This window comes from Ostrea edulis, chromosome 4 (assembly GCF_947568905.1).
Source record: "Ostrea edulis chromosome 4, xbOstEdul1.1, whole genome shotgun sequence".
NCBI lineage: Eukaryota > Metazoa > Mollusca > Bivalvia > Ostreida > Ostreidae > Ostrea > Ostrea edulis.
The window spans coordinates 57,435,836-57,454,292 of NC_079167.1; the positions used below are offsets into that span (position 1 = coordinate 57,435,836).

An 18,457-nucleotide genomic window follows, 5' to 3' on the forward strand; every position below is an offset into this window, starting at 1 on the left:
ATTTTTAAAAATATTTTTGTGGTGGGTCTGTTTAGTTTTTTGTTTTTTTTTATTAGATGGGTCATTGTAAAATGAGTTTATTAATTTGATGGGTCATGGGGTAATTTTTTATTTTTTTTTATGAGTGCTTGGTATATACAAAAGGTGCCTCCCGACCCCCCCACCCCCATGTATTTATTTCTGGAATAGCCCTAAGCAGATTCGTCGGAGTTGCGTTCACAAAGTCAAGTGGGATGGAAGGACGCACAAACACCGGTATTTCTATGTCCCCTTCTGCGTTGCAATGGGGGACAAAAAAAAATAATAGAAATTCCTGGATAGTAATCAAATATTGCTGAAAGATGTACATCAATAAAAAGAAAATACAGGCTTGAATTTGAATAAACCAGAATATCATTTATATACACTCATTTATTCTGTATCATGAATGAAAGTACTAACATTTACTAAAATGGAAAGTCAATAGTATTAGTTTATGTGATCATAAGAAATTGGATTGTTTGTTTTCACTTGCAACTTAAAAACTAATGATTCAATATTCACAACAAGAAGCATTCTCAGACTCTTCTCTGCTAGCATGCACGTACAAACACACAAAAATTCTCAAAACAATGATGTTCTTTTATCACAATGCTAAGACTGCTTTTCATTTCATATATAATGCAATGTACAAGGTTAAAGTGATTGGCTGTATCCTAAATTATACTATACAGGATTAATGCAAGATTAATACTTAGGATAGGGAATGTTTATATCATTTGTAAATTCTTTAATCAGATCATGGCTATTCTGAACTGAATATTAACATAGCAAGATAAAGTACAATCCATCTGGAAAACTAGAATAGCAAATCATTCAAAAACTTTGGAAAATCATAAAAGCTGAAGAATTCAATACATGTCCTAATATTTAAGTTATATCAATGACATTGAAAAGTCATTATAATACCTGATATTGAAAGGTTATACTTCATACAGGTAAAATTTAACACTTCAAGCAAATGTTCATATACATGTACAATCTACTCCAAGGTCTCCATTTATAGTTCTCTATCAAATTGTGCATACAGAGCATATTGACTTGCATACCACTCACTCCATCATCAAAATGATGTATGACAAATACAGTGTCACACTTCAATTCTTACTCTGTCATGAAAGTCAATTTCTTTCACGTTACTTTTTTTTTAAACAATAATAAATATAAAAAAAAAGAAACAAGACAAAACAAACCCTCTCTTCTTTGAAGGGAGCATAAAAAAGCAATTAAATAAATTTCCATCACTTTGCAACCGTTCTATTTCCAACAATAAAATGTACATACATTCAAATCGAGAGAAAATGAAAAACCACGTGTCAATGAAAATAAAACTGAAGTGTATGCTAAAAATATCAACTCTTGAAATGAAACCCACACTTATATCATAGTATACTCCCTCAAACCAGCACTGATGAATCTGGCATAAATAAATGTACATCAAATCTTAACCTTTAACTTACTCATGTGGAGGTGAATACAACTACAGATCACATAGCATTTGTAGACATTATATATGAAATCACATTTGATTTTATCATGAAATACCCCATAGTTTTGCATTTCTTTCATATAATGTAAACAGGAGCCATTTTGCACTTTATTCGACTTCACATGTAAGATTCTTGACCATCTCCATCATGTCTTGTTCCCGTATGATTAAGAACAAACCACATATTCCTTAACTGTCAATATATCAGAACTGTAAATTATAATTTCAGTGGCTTATATAAGCACACACGTTGATCAATCTATTTTTATAGCCCCATATATTTTTCGAATGAAGAAATATGCGGCATAGAATCCAATGGTTCCTGTTAGAATCCAGAAGGTGAAAACCATCAACAAAGTGTAACCAAAGTACAGAAGTGTAGGAATGAATTCTGTGATTTCCAGCTGAAACATAAATGTCACATCATTTGATTATTCATGTTTGACATATACCAGGGTTGATACTTAACTAAAATTTCCAGGAGCCACATGGGCTCCTGAAACGTTATTTCTGGGAGCCCATAACAAAACACACTAGACCACATCTGATGAAATATAATGCAAGAAATCCACAAGACATGAGAATGGATCATACAAGTATATTTTGTATGCGTTTGATTCATTATTGTTTGAATGCATTGTAATATTTAGAGAGGCTGAAAATAGGTGTCCATACTTTTTTATTTTATATAATACGTATAAATATACTATACCACAAAAATATTCATCATTAAATTATTTGCATTCGAACCCAATATTTTTTCAATTTGTTCTGACAACAACGCTGCTTTCTTTGTACTAACACTAGCTTTCTATTTTTTCCTATTTGTCATTATTATCATGAAGACTGCAATCGTGCTCTCTTTTTTTCAGTAAGCTCAAAAACTTCCAGCTGTTTTGACATTAGTGATCTTGCCGATCAACTTTAGTAAAAATCGAGCATGGTTTTTTGTTTTATAAGAGGTCTCCAAAATGCTTTAAATTAAGCTTGTAAATAACTCTAGAAAAGTGTCTAGTCGCTAAAGATATACATGTACCGATTACCAAGCCCAATACAATTATGAGAGATTCCTGTTCACAAAAATCACTTGCCATGTGGGTGAGCTAGAACACCAATTTAGGTGCCCACACAAAATTTTACTCCCAATTGGCAAGTGGGTGAGTGCCAAGTCTAAACCCTGCATACATCATTTTCTACATCATGATATTCTCAATAATTCATAAAGCATGCACACAGAAATGTGAATTTTGCAAGAAATTATAAATTTACTGTATGTGTGCTTAGTTTAGCAGGATTCAAATTTTAGCGCCTTTGGTGGCGAAACAGGAGCGCTAAACCATGGTTTCACCAAAATATGAAAATTTCGATTCCTTCAATATCAAACACAGAACAACCACTAAATCATGATTGTGCCAAATTTTGAATACGCTAGAATAAGTACTCATTCAGTCATTGATAGTGATGGGCAAAAACCATCATCGATTATCGGTAATAATCGGACACATGTAATCGATTAATAATCGATTATAATCGGTATTCTTATTTAAGTGGTTTTTCCCTCTCAAAATAGATAGAAGAATCATTAAACATTTGAATTCTTCTTTGTTTCTTTGTTCACAGGTAAATAAATAAGAATTTCAATATATTAAGTAATGGAATTTATTTATAATCACAATGTCTCAAAGATATCAGAGACAGACTCCTTTATTTGACTTTTGAATGTCGTTGTTGTTAACGTCCTTCACTTCTCCTGCCATTTTGTTTGCTTGTTTTTTGATTGGGTTTGACACACAGAAAATAAAATCTGAACAAAATTGAAGTGATTTACAGATTGTTTTTATTTTATCAACGATGTTGGTGACTTTTATTTTGTAATCGATTATTAGCATCATAGATCTCTGAACGACTAACAATCGATCATCAGCGACAATTGATTCATCACTAGTCATTGCTAAACTGTTTATCAATTCATCTATCAAAATGTACACAAAAGTGAAGGTTGTAAAACTTTTATAAAATCATTCTCATACTCAAATGGAGTACATGCTCAAGATTTTTTGAGTATGCCTTGGAGCTTGCTCACAGTTGTATTCAAAACAAATGTGGCTGAGTTTAAGTATGAGTATGGTAAAAGTTTTATAACCTCCAGGCCAGCAAACATTTTGATCATTAAAACACCTATTACACCATGTACTCTTGGATCATTCATGGTAAAACTCTGTACTGGAGTAATGTCGGTATTTACCAGTTGTATTTTTAGATATATGCACTCATCAAACCTTTACATACCTTTGTTACAAAGTAAAATATTGAGTATGCAAACACATAAACTGCAGATCCTCCAGACACAATAAACGTCTTCCACCACCAGTGGTAATCCTAAAGAAAAAGTATAGTACATGTATGTAAACTATAAAGAAATGAGGTCACAGGCCCTTAACTGCTCACATGAGAATCACATGACAGAAAACTAATTAGAAGTACTGCCTTTTGAAATCATCAAGTGTGAATCTTTTGAACTATGTTCAGTGGATGTTGTCTGATTGTTTTTAATTTTTTTTTTTTTGGTGGTCATAAACAATGATCATTACTTCTAATGTTACCTTGACCAAATGACATTCTTACATTTATCAAGTCGCAAACAATCTTTATGCTAACTGCTTGTAATGTCTCGCCCATACAGAATTATCACATTCACTCATACAAAAGTGTTGTTAACTAGAGGTGCAAATGATTCACCGCGATGCATTGTAAAACCGCGATTCTGTCATCAAATTGAATTTCTATTCACAACCAAGAAAATTCAGTTCAGTTCAATATAAATGTGTACAAGTTATCTATCTACTTCCTTTATCTTTTCAACGATGCCTCTGAATTGGTTAGAAAACGTCCCTAAAACAAACAATATGGTGGGGCATGATGGTAATCCAGTGCTCAAAATTCCTTTACCTAAATCGCTTAAATCGAAAGTGTGGGAGTATTTTGGTTTTAGATAAGTAGTAGAAGATCAGACAAAATATGAGCTTTGCTTTGATTATTCCCAATGATTTGATGTAATCATGTAATATGTTCCATTGGGTGGTTAAACAACTTTTCGAGTCAAAGATTTGTATCTATTTTACTGATTCTGTGGTAGTATAAACCCTAATTTCTTTAAGCGTCAAGGAGAATACTTAAATAGTTAAACAACTTTTTATCAATTCAATTTAGTCAAGAATGTTCAACATTTGTTTATTTTTTTCTTTTCCTTTTTTTTTTTTAATGATGACATTTTATCAAAATGTGTCCTTTAAATGATCTATAATGTTTGTGCATCATTGTGATTGAAAGTAAATGTGGAATAACTAAGTTACAATTCAAATACAGTGGGCATGTAAATCGAATCAAAAAAAAAGAAGAAAGAATAAAAACAGCTTAAATTGAAACTGAATCAGTTGTGAATCATTGCAGCGATATCTTTAACTCTTTATACATGTAGCAGTGACCTTGACATTGGTTAAGTGACACTGACTCAGAGTCAAGGCAGACTGTCTGGCCATAAATAATCTTTGTGTCATGTACATGTATGGGCATCTTGTTTTTCTCCATTACAAAATTGTGGCCAATGAGCAATATCTTTACTCTTTCCTACAAGTAATGTTGTCCATGACCAAAAGTTATTGTTTGGTCCTAAGGAACCTTCAAGCCTCATATGAGCTGATGCATTTCATTTAAAAAGTTGTAACCTGAACAAATATTACAAATAATTCTAACTAGTGGCCCTCAACTTGGCCAAATGACCATGGCTAAAGATAATGACACATTATTTGATCATAAGCAACCTCTAGGACAAATGTTAGCTTATAATAGTTTCAATAAAAGTGGGATGGACGGAGAGACAGATGGATGGACATACCGAGAGACATGGTGAATCCTATGTCATCCAAATTTAAAATGCAGGGAAAACAACAATGTGCCCAGTTTGTCATTTAGTTGTTCAAGAGGATATTCAAAGATGTAATACACTTACATGTATCGGTTTCTATCTATAATTTCATACCAGTTTCCTAATCTCCATTCATGTTTTAATTTGCTAATTATACATGTACATGTAGCTTTTCAAATTAATATTTCAATAGCATAAAACACTCCTGAAAAAGTCTCTATGCATATTATTTAAACATTTTGATAGAGTTCTAAGGTTAAATGATACAAACCAAAAATCTATGCACATCTGTCATAAAAATGAACATGTCAAAGACACAGACAGTGTGACAGTGAAAACTTCTTATCTTACACAATACATGTGATGCTCAGCAAGCTGGTAGCATGATGTCGCAAATCTTACCTCACCACAGAGTTGGAAGTACACCATCACAATGGAAATCTGAGACACAGAGATGACCAGAATGATGAACACGAGAAACAGGAAACCAAACAAGTAATAAAACTGGTTCTCCCAAATTGCCTGTAAAATCAAAAGTAAACACTAAAACTGGTTCTCCAAAACAAAAATAAAATAAATCGAGATGTGTTTGTGAAACACTGATGCCCCTGTGTGGCAGCAAAGTAATTCTGGTACTCAAAGGAAGGTCTTGTTACAAGGAATACACATGTGAAATATGAAAGCCTTATCACTAACCATTTAAAAGTTGAGGCCTAATTTAAGTATGTCAAATTCGAAGGTCAAAGTCATGAGGTCAAAAATTTTGGAACCAAAAGAAAGGTCTTGTCACAAGGAAAAGATGTGTGAAATGTGGAGGCCCTAGCACTAACCATTCAAAAGTTATGGCCAAGATTCAAGTTTTTCAGTACATCAAACCCTAAAGTCAGAATCAAAAAATGTTGCTACCTAAAGAAAGGTCTTGTCAAAATAGAATACACATGTCACATATGAATGCTCTATCACCAAACATTCAAAAGATAAGACCAATGTTAAAGTTTTTCTAAAGTATGTCAAACCTCAAGGTCAATATGAAAGCCTTATCACATCCATTCAAAAGTTATGGCTAAGGTTAAAGTTTTTGCATACCGACAGACTAAAAATTATATCCCCCCCCCCCCCCCCCCCCAATTATGAGGCATAAAGTATACATTCAAGTTACGCTTATGAACATTTTCACAGAAACTGATGACGAAGCAGGAATAATTCTTCCTAATAACCCAAGAAACATTTATTCATACAGAGATATTGAAGGATGTGGTAAGGGATTTCAAAATTTCTTTCAACCAAGATTTCTTTATGCCATAAGCACTACTACTACATGAGTATTAACATAAAGACTTGTTTTCTGAAGTGGATGATTGGCTCAATAAATGTGTGATGTTTGAACAAGAAAATTGATGAAGTATTTTTTTCAAGTCTGAAGTATTTAACATTGCTGATCCATTCAAATTCATCCATTTTAAAGTCCAAATAAACAAGAATAATATACATGTATAATAGGTATCAAACTTTGTACTTATTCATAAACTTACTGTAAAAATGAAGAATAATTCTATAAACATAGCTCCAAAAGGCAAGATACCAGACATAATGATCCTGAAAAAGAGATGCATCTTTAGAATTCCTAATCCAAAGCTGATTTTACTTAATTTGAAAGACATTTGAACTTACCATATACCATTATTTGAGACTTACCCTAGAGCTGGGTTCATATACCACATTTGTTCAGGGACCTGTCTAGGTATTTGGTTTGTTCTTACTGGATGCTCATATGGCTGAAAATAGTAAATAAAGACATTAACTTCATTTTTGTTCCATTTTGCTTAAATGTACAATACTGCTACCACATTGCAACAGTGTTGATAGTAGATGTCTTACAAAAAGCAAGGGGCATTGCCAAATTTTAACTCAAAATTTTATTCTATTCTCTTTGATTGATTGTTGATATAAACAAGAGGCCCAAGGGCCTTAACGGTCAACTGAGTACCATGTGCTGAACTGCATATATATAGTATGTAAATTGGTCATAGTTTCTTCATAATTCATTGTCAAAGAATTGATGATAATACAACTGCTCTGATAAATATCAAAAACATCATCCCAAGTAAATAAAAAAACAAGAGATGTTTGTAAAACACATATGCCCCCCATGGTGCAAAATTGAAAAGGGTTATACACACACACATCATTTAATTGAGAGTAGTATCATCAATTCAAAATATTGAGCAGACAATATTTTCCTATGTCAAGAGTGGATTGACCATGTGACCTAAAAATCAATAGGGGTCATCAACTCCTGAAGATGTACCAGTGTACCAAGTTTGATGTCTGTCAAGCAAAGGGCTCTCAAGATATTGAGCGGACAGTATATTCCTATGTACAGTTTAACCCTTGACCTTTGACCATGCGACCTCAAAATCAATAGGTGTCATCTTCTTTTGAAGATGTACCAGTGTACCAAGTTTCATGTCTGTCAAACAAAGGGTTCTCAAGATATGGAGCAGACAGTATATTCCAATGTCCAGTTTGACCCTTGACCTTTGACCATGTGATCTGAAAATCAATAGGGGTCGTCTTCTCCTGAAGACGTACCAGTGTACCACGTTTGATGTCTGTCAAGCAAAGGGTTCTCAAGATATTGAACGGACAGTATATTCCTATGTCCAGTTTGACCCTTGACCTTTAAACATGTGACCTCAAAATAAATAGGGGTAATTTTCTCCTGAAGATGTACCAGTGTACCAAGTTTGATGTCTGTCAAGCGAAGGGTTCTCAAGATATTGAACGGACAGTATATTCCTATCTAGTGTGACCCTTGACCTTTGACCATGTGACCTCAAAATCAATAGTAGTCATCTTCTCCTGAAGTCGTATCAGTGTACCAAGTTTGATGTCTGTCAAGAAAAGGGTTCTCAAGATACTGAGCAGACAGTATATTCCCATGTCAAGTTTGACCCTTGACCTTTGACCATGTGACCTCAAAATCAGTAGGGGTCATCTTCTCTTGAAGATGTACCAGTGTATCAAGTTTGATGTCTGTCAAGCAAAGGGTTCTCGAGATATTTAACGGACAGTATATTCCTATGTCCAGTTTGACCCTTGACCTTTGACCATGTGACCTCAAAATCAATGGGGGTCATCTTCTTCTGAAGATGTACTGGTGTACCAAGTTTGATGTCTGTCAAGCAAAGGGTTCTCTAGACATTGAATGGTCAGTATATTCCTATGCCCAGTTTGACCTTTGACCATATGACCTCAAAATCAATAGGGGTCATCTACTCCTTAGGATGTACCAGTGTGCCAAGTTTGATGTCTTTCAAGCAAAGGGTTCTCAAGATATCGAGCGGACATTATATTCCTATGTCCAGAGTAGATTTACCCTTGACCTTTAACCTTTTGACCTGAAAAACAATAGGGATCCTCTTCTACTCATAACTAACCCACATATGAAATATCATTATCATCAAGTGAATGGTTCTCAAGATATTGAGCGGACAACACATGGTCTACAGACAGACCGACAGGTGCAAAACAATATGCCCCCTCTTTTTCAAAGGGGGGCATAAAAAAAACCTGTATGAAGTTCTTCTTACCTGTTCAATTAAACCCCTTAAACATATCTAGTTTGCAATTGCAAAGCTCCATACTATTTTCAACAGTTTTCCAAAGAAATATGGGGGCATGATTTTTTCTACAGATATCCCCTCCCCAGAAAAATTCTTACTATATAAACGATACTAGGGGATGAAGCAAATTTGCAAAAAATATTAGTAAAACTGTAAAGTCAAACTTGGGGGTATTTTTATATTTTCTAAGGAAAATAGGTTAGTGACTTATTAGGACATAAAACTGTTGCTATCATAAAAATATCCTAGGCATACTACATCTGTGATACAAGGCAATATTTAATTGAATAAAGTTACTCATCATTGTCCTCTACAACAAGTGTAATATTGTCAAAACTTTGAACAAAAACTTGCATAGTATTGCCCATGTAGCCTATTTATAACTTAGCTGAAATATCATATCCAAGAGAGAAAAAACAAACAATTTTTTGTGTGTTCACCTAGTATTATCAAATCTTTGACAACTCATTCAACCTCTACCAAGCCCATTACAGAGCGACAACTCTCCCTGTGGCAATTCTGTTTTTGAACTGAGTACAGCAAGGGAAATAAATTGAAGGCATTTTATATACAGTTGAACTTTGGTATCTTAAACACCGATATCTCGAATATCATGGATATGTCAAAGTGATTCGGAAGTCTCAGCCATTTATTCTTTAAGTGTTTTACCCTTCATATCTCAAATCCTTGGATATCTCAAAGTTTTTTCTCAGTCTTATCGAGATAATGAGGTTTGACTACTTTCTCCAAGTCATCACTTGTACACATTCTAAGTGCCGCATTTCATTTTAATGCACAGATATGTGATCCACCTGTATATCTACGCTATGTACCATTTTTGTTTGACGTTAAGAAGTATTACAGAGGCAACCAACAGCTAATTTATCCCACCACAAAAAATTACTAGATCAAAATTATTTAAATGCTTAACCAGTTTAACATTCAATAAGTGGAAAAGTGTCTGAACAAGATGGCAACGTTTCCTGTTTACAAATGGCTATGTATGAAAAAATTTCCTGGCGCCAAACTATTACTATAGCTAAGCACTTTCTCAAAGATTATATTTCATTTACCCTGACAGTATCAAAGAAAAGACATTCTATATAATACTAATTGCACTAAAACAACTCAATACCTAACACAGATCACGGTTCGGTACATTCACCAATATGAATATGGAACTTGAGCTTATATCAAACCTACTTGTGAAAGCAAATCCCAAGTGAAATGTATTTAATGTCCTCATCTATAATGATATTGAGTAGGACTGTGTGGTGCACCGAAAATTTCGGTGCACCACGATTCATACCATTCGATTCGATGCATCGATTACAATTTCCGGATTTTGGTTCGGTTCGGTTTAGATTTTACATACACCAAAACAACAAATATGGCGTCCGAGTGATGTGCAGAACATGTGGTTTTTTTATGCAACAGGGATTTAAATCACTACTGTGTTGAGAGTTAGCATTCTCACCACTCGGATACTAACAGAATATGGTCCGTAAGGTCATTGCAGTTTATCTTTACATGACATATAGCATTTCTGTCAGTGGTGGAGTGAAATCAACATCGTAGGTAGTGACACAGATTTGACAGATAATATGAGAGAAGTAAATCAATAAAGGAGAGATTTTCAAAGACTTTCAATTGATAGTATTGTTGAATTTTTATGTATCAATAAAAAAAATATCATATACATTTTAGATTCACTATAGATTTGTTTAATAATCCAAAACTTATGCAGCACATTAATATAACAAATTTTAATAGACTATCAATGTTTTCTTTTTTCTATCAAAGTTATAAAATGCCATTATAAATAGATATGATGTTTACAAATGACGACATATAGTAATATATAACTTGAATAAAATCAATCAAAGATGCTACTCATTAAAATTGTTAATTTTTGTACTATTATTAGGTTGATTGATTGATTGAATATTGTTTAACGTCCCTCTCGAGAATATTTCACTCATATGGAGACGTCACCACTGCCGGTAAAGGGCTGCAAAATTTTGGCCTATACTCGATGCTTATGGCCATTGAGCAGGGAGGGATCTTTATCATGTCACACCTGTTGTGACACGGGACCTCGGTTTTTGCAGTCTCATCCGTAGGACCACCCCATTTAGTTGCCTCTTACGACAAGCAAGGGGGTAGGTACTGAGAACCTATTCTAACCTGGATCCCCATGGGACCTATTATTAGATAAATTGGACATACATGAACCGAATCGAAAATAATCGAACCATGCTGTTCTGAATTGAAACTGAACCGAATCGAGCTAACCCTGAATCGTCCCAGCCCTAATATTGAGGTAAACTAATGCATTTTTTGTTGCTTATTTTTACTCTTGATATGTTTCTAGCAATTAGTATGTGCATTCTTAAGTAAAGTTTGGGCCCCTATTTGGGCTCTCCGTACCTCAGGGCTTTTGTGAAATTTGATTCCTTTTTTCAATTATATGTACCTTATACTTCTTCATTTCAACTTTTAATAATGAGTGCAATATGGATATTGTGCAAGCAAACAAACTTATTTGTACAAGACTAATTTACAAAAAGTGAGATTGCAATCTTAAATCATCCATCCAATATTGAGGAAAACTTGCCTGTTTTCTGTAACCAAAGTAATAGCCCAGGAACACCAGCGGCACAGATATACCAAACCACATACACAACAATGCCAACATGGTAGTAAATGGCAGCTGAAATAAACAAGGTCAGTTTCATACACACGTATAGGACAAACATGAAATTCATCACAGTTTATATAAAAAAAAGATTTAAAAAGTTTCGACTTTCTGCACCAGATATCAAATTTGATACACAGCAGTAAATGCAATGATATAACAAACATAAAATATTTGTGTGTATTTGTGACTGACTCAAACACTTTATCATAGTATAGCTAATATTTTTTTAGTAACAAAATGTACCTAAATTCTTGAGAATTTCAGTTTGCAATACTTGGGCAAACTTTTCATACAATAACAGGTATAATATGTTCCAAAAGGTTCCAAGTACAAGTCAACATTATTGCACACTAACTCCTAAACAAATACGGTGGACCACCTACTGTTTGGTAAGCTCTGGTAGTCAGTTTTAACATTTTATCTATTAACCTTCAATTAAGTTTTGTAATATTTCAACTCTGATTTACAGTTTACGACCAACAAATATTAATAACAATTTGAGACTTTTCACATGCATTAATCAATGCATTTGGATAAACGTTAGAAATGTGCATGACTGTGATATTGCATGCATTTATTTCAGTGCATGTATTGCTTCAGTTTCAATTTGATGAGAAAATGAATAAATTGTCAGCACAAAACAAATGAAATATAGTTTAGCTATATAATAAAGGAGTTATTGAACTTATGTTGGTAAATATTGGCACTCACTCAGTAATTCACTCCCAAGTTTACAAATTTTTTAAACCCAATTTGGCCAATATTAGCCAAAATAAGTTTGATAAGCCTAATAGTATAATATTTTCCTACAATGTAAACTTACCGCACCAGATGAATGCTTTCCCCATATAAAGAAGTTAAGCACAAACACTGTTCCAAACATAAAACCTGGATACAAAGTTGCTGTCTGTAAAAGAAATGTCCTTATTAAAAAAAATTGTCATAACAGAATTCTGAACCATATACACACCTTGCAAATAACTGTTCCTTGTAAAGTGTAAGTTTGTTTGGACAACTTTACAGACAAATGAAAAAAAAGACTGTGTGACATCAGTAGACCCTGACCTGGAAAGCTGCCTTTTTCCACTGTTGTCCTTTCATTGTCTTGTATATTCTCCCAGACACAAAGCCAGCAAAAATTCTAATGAAATAAAAAAGAAAATATATTAGTATCAAATCTGTCCTTTGCCTCGTATCATATTGTCCCACATACTAAAATGTACATATCCATACAAAGGCTGTACTGAAATACAGGAGAAAATTAGCCTTATCAACTTAATCTCCCAGACTCAATTGTTTGGTGTTTGATGAACTAAGGACTGATAATCTACAGGGTTTTTTATTCAAAGACCTAATATGTATGTCAAAATGGAACATTAGTCTTTTTGGACTACCAGAAAGACCATTATCATAACTAATTTGTCTAGCGATATCCATTTTCATTCATTTGAAATAGCCAAAACTAGCTATTTAAAACCAAACAAAATGTTGGTACCTACGAAAAGGTCTTGTCACAAGGAATACTCATGTGAAATATCAAAGCTCTAACCCTTGCTGTTCAAAAGTTATTAGCAAGGTTAAATTTCAGACAGAATTACAGAATGACAGACAGGACAAAAACAATATGCCCCCTGATCTTTGATCTCGGGGGCATAAAAATCAAATCACAATTTGAAATATCATAACAGTTTTAAAAGGATGCTCAATAATCTATTCCACTGGATTTTGTATAAGAGTATTTACGTACAGATATGCAAACCATCATGTTATCATAGTTACGAGTGTATAATAATACTAAGTTGGATGAATCAACTTACCCCATGAAAACAAATAGAAAAATGGCAGCTGTCATTAGAGCTCCACGAGAGGCAGGTGACAACATTCCTAACATGGCAAAGACTATAAGAAAGATAGAATCAACACATTACATACAAAATAAATTCGGCTCTAATTTCACATTTGTTAATAATTGTGACCTGTTCTTATTTCTTTTTCCTCTAGTACTAAGTGAAAATCCCTTACCAATTTTGAAATGTTCAATATATTTTTCCAAAACTCATGACATATCTTACATATCGTGATAACAGCCATGAAGAAGGTCTGCATCCCGGCCCCCAGTAGGGAGGCAAGAGTCTTTGTGTGTTTGGGGGGTCTGAAGACATCCCCGTGAACCAGTTTCCATCCTGTCTCTTCTAATGTCTCCTCCTATATAGTGGTAGAATTCTTATTCATTTAAAAGACTATTCATACATCCACAGCACAGAAAACTTTCGTATTATCAATATTTCTCACAATGTTATCAGAAATCACCAAGTCTTACAGCATACAAAATGAAATGAAAGTCAATTCAGCAGTTAGCAACATAAAGTCCCTTGCCATTAACTGTAAAGAATGGTCCGAATCAACAGATATTGATGTAGACCTACATGTAGGTACACGTAGCTTCCAAATAATAACCATTTCATTCTCGCAAGAAAAAAGAAATGAACTAAGAAAGACACTCTTTGCTATCTATAAACAACATAAATTTGCAATTAATAAGTCAAAATGATTTTTGATTTGAGAGATATATTGTTTACATATTCACTTACTATATCATCGTCTCTGTTGTATCGAGCAATGTCCTTTCTCAAAGTCCTAACCATTATCATTGTTAAAATTCCTGAAAAGAAAGTTCAATTAGTCGAATGTGTTGAAGTCATTGCGAACATCTCCATTCATAGATGATGCATATATGTCAATTGAATTAAGATTATCCTCCGAGACAAGAAAATTGGATTCCATACCAGACAGAAAGATGACAACCACCACAGAGTTGATGATGGAGAACCAGTGAATTTGCACGTCACTCATGGTCAGGTAGATGTCCCATCGTGATGCCCAACGAATGTCACTGTTTTCCCAAAGCACATCGTATGTGTAGAGAATCTCATTTTCACCTATAATGCAGGTACATGAAAATGATTAAAGCTGAATGTAATTGAGCTACATGTTTAAAACATGAATGGATCACCAAATTTTTTTATCAACCTCTTTCTGATAAATCTACCATTATATACACTTGCATATATGTCTGGTCGTATTTTTGGGGTGGGGGTGATGGAGTAAAATTTTGACTCTGAAATTTATGTTCAACTTATACACACTGTGACACATACTACTGCCTAAATATTTTTACCGCACAACTTTCAACTTTAATAATGCATTAATGTCAGTTTAATTTTTAATTGGTAGTAAATCAATGTGAGCAATAAATAGAAAAACAACAATACAGTGTTTTTACCACTGTTATGTTATTAATGAAAATATATTAAAATTCAACATTTTATATATTAATGAAAACAAGCATTCTGAGAGTATATACATAGTCCCCTACCGGTCACAAAAATTACTGGACCACAACAATATTAGAAGTTCATTACATAAATGTAGGTTATGGTTAATGCGAAAATTGGGGAACTAGGATAGGAATGGTTGGAAATCAACTACTATTCAAGTAGAGACTAGACCAGGAAAAAAGACAAATTTATAATTAGGTTTAGGTTTTTAACCAAGTCAATGAACTGTGAAATGTAGGCGATCATGAATAATTTAGCTACATTGTTGTATTACTATGCTAGAAGTTTTAATGAGTATAGTACTCTTATCTACAGAAATAAGAAACTTGAATGTAAACTTTAAGGCAAACTAAAAATGTACCAATTATCAAATGAATATCTGCAAGCATAACCAAAAAAAAAAAAACCAAGAGGCCCATGGGCGACATTGTTCACCTGAGCAGCAGTTCCTAGCAATAAACAAGCTTGAGCAAAAATATCATTATACAAGCAGCTTGGTTCAGAAAAAAACTTTTCAAAGGTAACAATTAAAGATTTACCAATTAACAAACTTTTAAATTATTTAACTTGACAACAACTTCATCAATTATCATATGCCCTTGTAGACAGATTTGGCCTTTCACATTAACAAATTTCATCTAAGGATGCTTTGTGCCAAGTTTGGTTACCCTTACATTTGCATGTAAAACTTTCATCCCCTATTGTGGCCCCTTCATAACCCCAGGGGTCATAATTTTTACAAACTTGAATATCCACTTTGTCAAAAAGTTTTCATTTTAATTTCAGCTCTTCTGACCCAGTGGTTATTGAGAAAAAGATTTTAAAATGTCCCCACCCCATTTTTGTGATTATTTCCCCTTTTAAAAAATACTTGAATTTTCTTCATCTAAGGATGATTTGTTCCAAGTTTGATTGAAATTGGCCCTGTGGTTCTGGAGAAGATTTTCCTAAATATCAGCTTGTAAAACTTTAACCCCCCCCCCTATTGTGGCCTCACCTTACCCCAGGGGACATGATCTGAAAATATTTGAATCTACTCTATATCAGGAAGCTTTCAGGTATATCTCCACTCTTCTAGCACAGTGGTTTCTTGAGTAGAAGATTTTTTACAAATTTTCTTTATACATTTGCATGTATAACTTTGATCCCCTATTGTGGCCCCAACATCCCCCCTGGGGGTCATGATTTTAACAAACTTCAACCTCCACTATGGCAAGAAGCTTTCCTGAAAATTTCAGCTTTTCTGGCCAAGTGGTTCTTGAGAAAAAGATTTTTAAATGACCCCACCTGATTTTTGCATTTTTGTGATTATCTGCCCTTTGAAGGGGGCATAGCCCTTCATTTGAACAAACTTGAATCTCCTTCACTAAAGGATGCTTTGTGAAAGGTAAAAATAACGAACAGTGATCAATCTCATAACTCCTATAAGCAATACAAATACAAATAGAGAGTTAGGCAAACAAGGACCCCTGGACACACAAGAGATGGGATCAGGTGCCTAGGAGGAGTAAGCATCCCATGTCGACCAGTCACACAAGCCGTGAACCCTACATCTTGATCAAGTAAATGGAGTTATCCGTAGTCAAAATCAGTGTGTCAAGAACGGCCTAACAATTGTATGAAACACGTCAGACTGCATTTTACCGAATGATAGGTTGTATTGGCAAATTAGATTGTAATAATAACCTTAGAATTTGCAAAATGCTGACTTCAAAAGAGACTGTTGAAACCCCTGCACCATCAACTTGTTTGTCAGTAGCCCGCCTCAATTTAACAAGAGGCCCATGGGCCACATTGCTCACCTGAGTCACCTTGGCCCATATCTGAAGACTTTCCATATATATTTGCATGAAAAACCTTAGTCCCTATTATGGCCCAAACTACCCTTTGCAAACTTGAATCTACACCATGTCAGAAAGCTTTCATGTAAATGTCAACTTCTTTGGCCCAATGGTTCTTGAGAAGAAGATTTTTAAAGCTTTTTCCTATATTTGTATGTAAAACTTTGACCCCCTCCCCCCAACTTGTGGCCCCATCCTACCCCCCGGGGGCCATGATTTGAACAAACTTGAATCTGCACTATGTCAGAAAGTTTTCTTGTAAATATCAGCTTTTCTGACTCAGTGGTTATTGAGAAAAAGATTTAACTATATATTTGTATGTAAAACTTTGATCCCCCTTGTGGCCCCATCCTACCCCCGGGGGCCATGATTTGAACAAATTTGAATCTGCACTATGTCAGAAAGTTTTCATGTAAAACTCAGCTTTTCTGGCTCAGTGGTTCTTGATTGAGAAGATTTTTCCTATATATTTGTATGTAAAACTTTGATCCCCTATTGTGGCCCCATCCAACCCCTGGAGGCCATGATTTGAACAAACTTGAATCTGCATTATGTCAGGAAGCTTTCATGTAAATCTCTCAGCTTTTCTGGCTTAGTGGTTCTTGAGAAGAATATTTTTAAAGTTTTTTCCCTATATATTTGTATGTAAAACTTTGATCCCCCCTTGTGGCCCCATCCTACCACCGGGGGCCATGATTTGAACAAACTTGAATCTGCAATATGTCAGGAAGCTTTCAGGTAAATTTCAGCTCTTCTGGCCCAGTGGTTCTTGAGAAGAAGATTTTTAAATGACCCCACTCTATTTTTGCATTTTTGTGATTATCTCCCCTTTGAAAGGGACATGGCCCTTCATTTGAACAAACTTGAAAGCCCTTCACCCAAGGATGCTTTTGGCCAAGTTAGGTTGAAATTGGCCCAGTGGTTCTGGAGAAGAAGTCGAAAATGTGAAAAGTTTACGGACAGACAGACAGACGGACGCCGGACAAAATGTGATCAGAATAGCTCACTTGAACCTTCGGTTCAGGTGAGCTAAAAACTGATCATACACAAAGCAAGCTCTTGCGTATCGAATCAGTTGAGAGATATAAACACCATATGCAGGGGATAATGGAACATTGCTTCATAGATATGGAAAATTGACGATGGAGAAGCTGAAATCATCCCGTATGTCATAAAGTAGAGTTGTTAGTTAGCTGTTAATATCTACTTTCAATAAAATATCTAAGTATAAAGTAGAAGTGGATGACTCTGTGGTGTCTTTTATTTCGAGTTCACAGGGATATATCGAATCGACATATGACTGAAAATTATTATTGTGAATAGATAATATGTCGTTGATATGTCTAAATGTCGAATTGAAGGCCGCATCAAGAGATTTTTTCTTCTCACATAGAAGTTTTTAAATAAATTCTGTTTCATACGAATCTAAAAGCAGGTCAGCTAACAATGGAGCACAATTCATGTACATGAGAATTCCAACAGACTGTTGGAAGACTTC

The 18,457-nt window shown here is 34.4% G+C and overlaps 1 protein-coding gene across 3 annotated transcripts in view; it reads right to left on the bottom strand.

Moving 5' to 3' along the window:
- Positions 1-396: 396 nt before the first annotated feature.
- The window catches only part of LOC125671206 (transmembrane 9 superfamily member 4-like), a 34,291-nt gene continuing 16,230 nt past the window's right edge, over positions 397-18,457 (bottom strand). For all 3 annotated transcript variants that reach the window (XM_048906738.2, XM_048906739.2, XM_048906740.2), the window contains exons 10-21: positions 14,567-14,719; positions 14,372-14,442; positions 13,853-13,985; positions 13,598-13,679; positions 12,846-12,921; positions 12,604-12,687; positions 11,697-11,792; positions 7,149-7,228; positions 6,986-7,049; positions 5,856-5,975; positions 3,818-3,907; positions 397-1,932 (exon numbers count right to left, since the gene is read on the bottom strand). In XM_048906738.2, coding sequence (XP_048762695.1) covers positions 1,783-1,932; positions 3,818-3,907; positions 5,856-5,975; positions 6,986-7,049; positions 7,149-7,228; positions 11,697-11,792; positions 12,604-12,687; positions 12,846-12,921; positions 13,598-13,679; positions 13,853-13,985; positions 14,372-14,442; positions 14,567-14,719 — 1,199 coding nt within the window. In that variant the 3' untranslated portion in view covers positions 397-1,782. The remainder of the gene's footprint in view (positions 1,933-3,817; positions 3,908-5,855; positions 5,976-6,985; positions 7,050-7,148; positions 7,229-11,696; positions 11,793-12,603; positions 12,688-12,845; positions 12,922-13,597; positions 13,680-13,852; positions 13,986-14,371; positions 14,443-14,566; positions 14,720-18,457) is intronic.